The sequence below is a fragment of the Cebus imitator genome, unplaced genomic scaffold, assembly GCF_001604975.1.
Source record: "Cebus imitator isolate Cc_AM_T3 unplaced genomic scaffold, Cebus_imitator-1.0 Scaffold228, whole genome shotgun sequence".
Classification (NCBI taxonomy): Eukaryota; Metazoa; Chordata; class Mammalia; order Primates; family Cebidae; genus Cebus; species Cebus imitator.
The window spans coordinates 1,732,647-1,738,999 of NW_016107543.1; the positions used below are offsets into that span (position 1 = coordinate 1,732,647).

Below are 6,353 nucleotides of genomic sequence, written 5' to 3' on the forward strand. Positions count from 1 at the left end.
GGGCGTGGGCTGCGACCCTTCTGTTGGCAGTCATAGAGGCAGTGCGCGCACAGACGCGAACGCTCAGCACGCGCGGGCCCGCCCCACACGGTGCATCAGTCCGTGGGCCCCGGCCCGAGGTGACGCCACGCCCGCGCGCTCCCTCCCAGAAGCGCGGCCGACACTCGGCCAGGGATGGCAGCTCCCGGGAAGGTCCTGACGCTCCAGGGGTGACCCAGGCGCCAAGGCCGCGCGCCGGGCGTTTCGCGGCCAGGCCCGCCCGGCAGGGGGCGCTGGGACCGACCGCTCAAGCCCGGGCTTCCGGACCCGCCGGCCCTTGCCTCCGCCCTCGCAGAACCCCGCGGCGTCTTCCGGAGCCTGACTGGCCGGGGACAGAGGGGGCGGGGAGCTGACCCGGAGTGGGCGAAGCCGGCGGGCGGGCGCGGCGCTGGAGCCAACTATGCGTGGCGTGGGGGCGATCCTGCGGCGCGCGGCGCGCGGCGCCCGGGTGAGCATCCCCGCCCCCCGCCCCGAACTCCACCCAGGCCTCCACCCGGGCCCCTGCCAGTCCGCACTCCAGCCCTAACCCCGGCCGAGCGCCCCCGAGCCCCCGGCCCGCCCCCCCCCCACCCCGGTGCCTGGCTGGCCGCAGCTCACGGGTTTTTCCCAAGCGCCAGTGGTTGCCAGAACCTCCCCAGCCAGCACCTTCTCTTGCAACCCATTTTTCTTACCCTCTCGTTTCTCCCTCGCCCCTTTAGCCCTGTCACCTCCCTCCCAGATGGCCTCCTGCCTCCTTCCCTTTCCACTGATTTTATTTTTCTGTTTCCAAACCACCGTCTTGTGATGCTTGCGTACCTTGCAGGACCTGAACACGCGGCGGGACGTCTCCTCCTGGCTGGTAAGTACCCCCAGCCTCCCCTCCTCCTCGCACAAGACCTCCAGGCATGGAGATCTAAAGGCGGAGACCAGGGAATGGAGCTAGGAAGGGTACAGCCCTATTCCTCCAAACTCCAGACACCTGGAGTTAGCCCGTGGCTCTCGGGGAGGTGGGAGGGGAGCACAGGGCACCAAGCGGGGCGCCAATCTTCTGTGCTGAGGACAGCAGCACCTGATTAACCAACCCCCAGTGTGGGTGGCCCTGCCATAGGCTGGCAGGATCACGGCCTGCCCGCCCTAGCACCAAGTGGGCACCAGAGTTTGAGGGCAGGCAGCTGGACCTTGAAACCTGAGTGTCTGAAACCTGGCTTTGAAATCGCTTCCCTATCCAAAGCTCACGGTCCTCATGGTGTCCTGGGGAAAGGCCTTGCTGGGTGGAGTCAGATCAGCCTCCGGTGAAGGAAACCTGCCATCCACAGAGGCCAGTGGGAAACCAGGAAGGGTTGCAGGCAGGAAGATGCTTCCAGGGCTTGAGCTAACCCTGAGCCCATGATCTTCCCTGGCCACAGGCCCGGTGGTTCCCCAGAACCCCAGCCAGGTCCGTGGTGGCCCTGAAGACACCCATCAAGGTGGAGCTGGTAGCAGGGAAAACCTACAGATGGTGTGTGTGTGGCCGCAGCAAGAAGCAGGTGAGACCCCTGCCTGCCTTCCTACTAATACTCCTGGCTGGGAGTTCCCACCTAGGATGGTCTTATTATTCCCACGAGTACCTGAGGGACACCAAGGGGGCTTGGGGACAAAAGGCCAGTGCCTCCAGCAGCCTTAAGCTCACTGCATCTACCCCTTGCAATGAAGCCAGAGAGACACTCGGTCGCCTAGCCAGCCGGGTGCAGCCGGGCTTCCGGTGGGCTCTTCTGGGGGCTGTTTGCTTCTCAGAGGTGCACTGTGTGGCAGAGCTCACGAGGCTGTCTCCCGTCTCCTCCGTTCTTCCAGGAAGCACCTGGGCCATAGGTTCCCAGGCCTTGAACCCTGACATTGGGAAGGGATTCTGCCCGGGATTCTTCCCAGGTTCTCCTGCCTCCAAAGCCTCCCAGCCTTCCCCCGTGCCCCTCCATTCTTCTTCCAGAAAACTCATCCTTCTCAGTTTATGGGACTTCCTGGCTGCCTGTCAGAGCTTTCGGTCTTCTCAGCTTCGCTGCCTGCCCCCACCTGCTTCCCCTTCTGCCCAGGAGCGTTTCGTCCCAGCAGGAACCGGCCCACATTGTTTGCCTCCCTGGCCCCTTTCCTTCTTGAGAGAGCTCAGACCTGTGTTCCTTCAAGCTATGTGGCGTGGTGTCAGCAGCCCAGGGTCCTGGGTCCCACTTAGGTCTACACACCTCTGCCTCAAGCCCTCTTTAAGACAAGCTGCTGCTTTCTGTTTGCACACTTCTCTCACCTCTCCTCCCATCCCACCCTGACTCCAATGTCAATAGGCCTTGGTTCAGCTAGGCAAGGGGTGGCTCACACCTGTTATCCCAGCACTTTAGGAGGCCAGGGCAGGAGGATCTTTCCAGCCCAGGAGTTCAAGAACAGCCTGGACAACAAAGTTGAGATTTCATTTCTACAAATGCCTCTACCCCGACCAAAAAATAGCATGGCAGTGCACCTGTGTTCCCAGCCACACTGGAGGCTGAGGAAGGAGGACTGCTTGAGCCCGGAAGGCTGAGGCTACAGTGAGCTGTGTTTGCACCACTGCACTCCAGCCTGGGCAACAGAGCAAGACCCTTTCAGGAAAAAAAAAAAAGGCATTGGCACCAGTTCTGCCTCTAACTAGTAAGGCATATCATCTCTCTGGGCCTGTTTCCATTACCCAGTCTCTGCTTGAGCGGCTTCTGGGATGGGGAGTGCACTCTGGTGCCAGGCAGCCAGTTTGCTATGGGGCATCCCCTCCTCCCTGTAACCTTCACTCCCTGTCACATGCCCAGTTGTTCCATGGAGCCAACAAGGAGACTCAGAGCCATTCACAGACACACACACACTCCTGTTAGTGTCCTGGCCCTCTGGTTGCCCCGGATACTAATGCTGTGAACACTCTACATACTTACCAGACACTTAGTACAGGCAAAGTGCACCATGATCATTATTTCATTTCCTCATCCAACTCAGCACTTATCACCCCACATTACACAGCGGAGGTCACTCAGCAAGCTCCGGCAGTCTGCTCTGGAGCCTGCACCCTAACCACTGTGCCCACTCCCCCTGAGCTCCCGCAGCCCGCCCCGCCCTGCCCCAGCAGGTGGGGTCAGGTCTTTGACTCCCATCTTTCACCCACCAGCCCTTCTGTGATGGCTCCCACTTCTTCCAACGCACTGGCCTATCTCCACTCAAGTTCAAGGCCCAAGAGACGCGCATTGTGGCACTCTGTACCTGCAAGGCTACCCAGAGGCCCCCGTACTGTGATGGCACCCACAGGAGTGAGCGTGTGCAGAAGGCAGAGGTGGGCTCCCCACTCTGAAGGGGCTGTCCAGTCACAGGTGGACTCGGCTCCAGGCCTGTGACAGGCACCCCTTCTGTGGTGAAGGAAACAGGTGCTGAACCCAAGACCTGGTACCCATGTCTGGCTCACGAAGGAAGAATTATTCCTTATAACGTAAAGGTCTCCAGTCTGGGGTTGGCAGGAGTGCACCCTGGGTCAATGTTTGCTGACAGAGAAGACGGTATAAAGAAGGCTGCCCAACCAGACTGGTCCTGTGGTCACTGGTATGCGGCTCACATGCTGCCTCCTGCTCCAGATTTTAACCTGTGTGTGGCTGGGGGCACCTGAGCAGCCACAGGAGAGGGCAGTTCAGATTCATTACATATGGGGTCCCCAAGCCAGGCTGAACCCAGAGACAAGGCACCCTTCCCGTCTTCCCCCAAAAGAACTACAGGCTCCAGAAAGTATGCAGCATTTATTACAAAGCCAACAGATACAGACGTCCCAGGGCAGAGGAGGGCACAGTCACAGGACCTCAGACACAGGGCAAGGCGCAAACACAGACAAGCCCACTGGGGGCTCCCAACCCCACACACCTAGGCTGGGATGGAATCTCAAGTCTCGACTCCTGCTGCCTCCCAGAGCTATGCACACTTGCGGAACTCTCGGTGGGCAGGACCTGCCAGGTCTGTCCCTAGGGAGGTGGTCCGCTGACCTCTGGGGCTGGGACTGGGGCCAGAGCTTACAGGTTTCTGTTTTCTTGTGCTTTTAGATGCAGTTGCTCTGTCCTGACCAGGTGACCGGGCCTCAGCTGGGGGAGGAGGGGCCGCTGGAGGGCTGTGTGCCTTTGGCAAAGTCTGGGGTCTGTGCTTGTGTGAGGTTAACTCACCCCCGCCTCCACTCTATGCCCCAAGTGAGACTCCACCACCAGTCCTGCTAGTGAGGGGTCCTGGGTGAGGGCAGGGGCGGTGGGGGTGAAGCACTTCACAATGCTAACGCCACAGTGGAATTCCAGGGCTGAGACCTCTCAGGGCTTGAATCTTCTTTTCCACAAGATAAATGATGCAAAGGCCACACACACAGGAGAGGAAAAAAAAAGAGGCAGAACTATCTATTCTTTGCACAAAGTTTCCACTGCAAGAAGAGGAGGTGAGGGAGGTGCCACCCCCACCCTGCACCTGCTCCTCAGACCCAGGAATAAACTGCGTTTGTAAAAGGCACTGTTCTTAGCAATTTCTGGACATTCAACAATGCAGGGGGCAGCCACTGGTCAGAGGCAGGACAGCAGCCAAGATGGGAAGAGAAACGGGGGGAGAGGAACAGTTCTAACTGGCTCCTATTGACAGTTAGAATTGTGCCTAAAGCTTTGGGGCTGAAGGGGCCCCCAACACCCCATCTGCCTTGGGAACAGTGAGGACAGCGCAGAGCTTGACTGAGCCTCCAGTGGCCCGTCCAGTTCATCTCCAGGTACCCCCAAAAAGAGCAGAGCAAATTACACAAGACCCCCCCAAAAATGAACACCATTCCCCACACATACACACACACATAAAGTTTGTTTCCTGTGGCATTTAAATTAATCTGGTTGGTCCATAGAAAATAAGTATGTATATTTGGTTTTTCCTATGTACATATATATATAGATTTATTTATAAAACCCGTCCCCCACCCCCAAGGTGGGAAGAGCTGGGGAAAGTAGAAGAGGTGGAAAAAAGGGCCCAGAAAAAGTGGAGGGAGTGGAGAGGCTTGGCTGGAAGGAGGGAGAGAGGGTCCCTGGCCTCAAGTTAAGGGGGGCACGGGAGCACCGTTGACAGTCATCTTGCGCCCCCTGCTGGTGGAGGATGGTGTCTGCAGGCAGTTCGAGGTACCCCCGTTGGCAGCTGTGGTGGTCCCACTGGCTGCAGAAGGGGGAGTGGGGGAGGTAGGGTGGGTGGCTGGAGGCCCATGGGAGCTGGGAGAGCCATGGGATGGGGTGGCTGGGCTGGGCAGGGAGGAGGAGGTGGCTGGTAGGGTGGCAGGGCTGGGAGCCTTGTCGCTGACCGACTCACACTCGGACGCCCCGCTGGTGTTGGTGCCCTCGGAAGGGGTGGGCACCGTGGCTAGGGTGAGCCGCTTGCAGGCCGGCTGGACACGGTACTTGAGGGGGAGAGGCCCGTTCTGTGTGGGAAGAGGGAGGAGGAAAGAGGCAGGGAAGGGACGGTGTCAGGAGAGGCCAACTAGAAGGCCACCAGCTCCATCCCACAGTGTCCAAACAAGAAAAAAGGGACAGGACAGGACCTCAGAGAGGAGAGAGACAAGGACACAGGGCACAACCCAGAGAGGCAAAAGGTCTAAGAGGAGAGACTCGGTCAGAGAGGAGGAGAGGAGAGAGGGAGACCAAAACATGGCAGTCACCAGCACCTGTTTATGCCCCTAAATCAGGGGATGCCATCTGCCCAAGGAGTCTTGTCTCCTGAGCGGAAAGTCATCACAAGAGATGGCCCCGAGGCTGACCTGCTGTGGCAAACCACCCTAGACACGCAGCTCATGGGACAAGGGATGGACTGTCTCCGGTTAAGAGGAGGGTGGCCCACGTGGCCACAGACCAAGGCCAGACCCTGCGGGGACCTGCTCCCTGCCTGTCCCACCCACTGGCTCACCCGCCGCCAGGGGTAGATGTAGGCGATGTCCATAAGGGTGTAGTATTCCTTCAGCGGCTCGTCCTCATACAGAACCTCCACCTGGAGGAGGGAAGTGGAGGACACCATGACCCTGGCCAGCCTTGGGGCTCCAGGCTGGAAATGTGGGGACTGGGAGTTGAGGACATGGGAAGGGTGGATTTGTAGATGGTCCTTCATTCCTTGGGGGTTTCACTGTGGATCTGACTTCCCTGTCGGAGCCATTCCAACATAACTCCTGACCACCAGGTAGGAAGGGGTCTAGAGACCATTTCCTTCTTGGTAGCAGCCCGGCCCCACCATGCACACAGCTGTCTGGGTCTCCTATCTCTGGCAGGTCTCCCAGAGGAGCTGAAAGGGCTCAGGGGGATCTTCTGGAACTCTGTCTC

At 59.1% G+C, this 6,353-nt stretch overlaps 2 protein-coding genes across 7 annotated transcripts in view; one reads left to right on the forward strand and one right to left on the reverse strand.

Annotated features, from left to right (window-relative positions):
• Positions 1–243: 243 nt before the first annotated feature.
• Positions 244–4,530, forward strand: CISD3 (CDGSH iron sulfur domain 3). 2 transcript variants are annotated; one of them, XM_017497243.2, is made up of 4 exons: positions 244–487; positions 842–877; positions 1,425–1,544; positions 1,982–2,960. In XM_017497243.2, the coding sequence occupies exons 1-4, from the start codon at positions 440–442 to the stop codon at positions 2,219–2,221; spliced, it is 444 nt and encodes a 147-aa protein (XP_017352732.1). In that variant the 5' UTR covers positions 244–439; the 3' UTR covers positions 2,222–2,960. The 2 variants fall into 2 exon arrangements, with proteins under 2 accessions (XP_017352732.1, XP_017352733.1); XM_017497244.2 differs by lacking the exon at positions 1,982–2,960 and adding an exon at positions 3,170–4,530 and having other exon boundaries at positions 327–487.
• The window catches only part of PCGF2 (polycomb group ring finger 2), a 13,762-nt gene continuing 11,179 nt past the window's right edge, over positions 3,771–6,353 (reverse strand). For all 5 annotated transcript variants that reach the window (XM_017497235.2, XM_017497240.2, XM_017497241.2 and 2 more), the window contains 2 exons: positions 5,947–6,027; positions 3,771–5,464 (listed from right to left, as the gene is read on the reverse strand). In XM_017497235.2, the coding sequence (XP_017352724.2) occupies positions 5,087–5,464; positions 5,947–6,027 (459 nt within the window). In that variant the 3' untranslated portion in view covers positions 3,771–5,086. The remainder of the gene's footprint in view (positions 5,465–5,946; positions 6,028–6,353) is intronic.

Excerpts from the sequence above, each read along its gene's own strand:
- CISD3 (XM_017497243.2), top strand. The coding sequence starts at position 440 with ATGCGTGGCGTGGGGGCGATCCTGCGGCGCGCGGCGCGCGGCGCCCGG. Across the intron at positions 488-841 it reads GCGCGGCGCGCGGCGCCCGG|GACCTGAACACGCGGCGGGA; the intron begins GTGAGCATCCCC and ends CGTACCTTGCAG. Across the intron at positions 878-1,424 it reads GGGACGTCTCCTCCTGGCTG|GCCCGGTGGTTCCCCAGAAC; the intron begins GTAAGTACCCCC and ends CCCTGGCCACAG.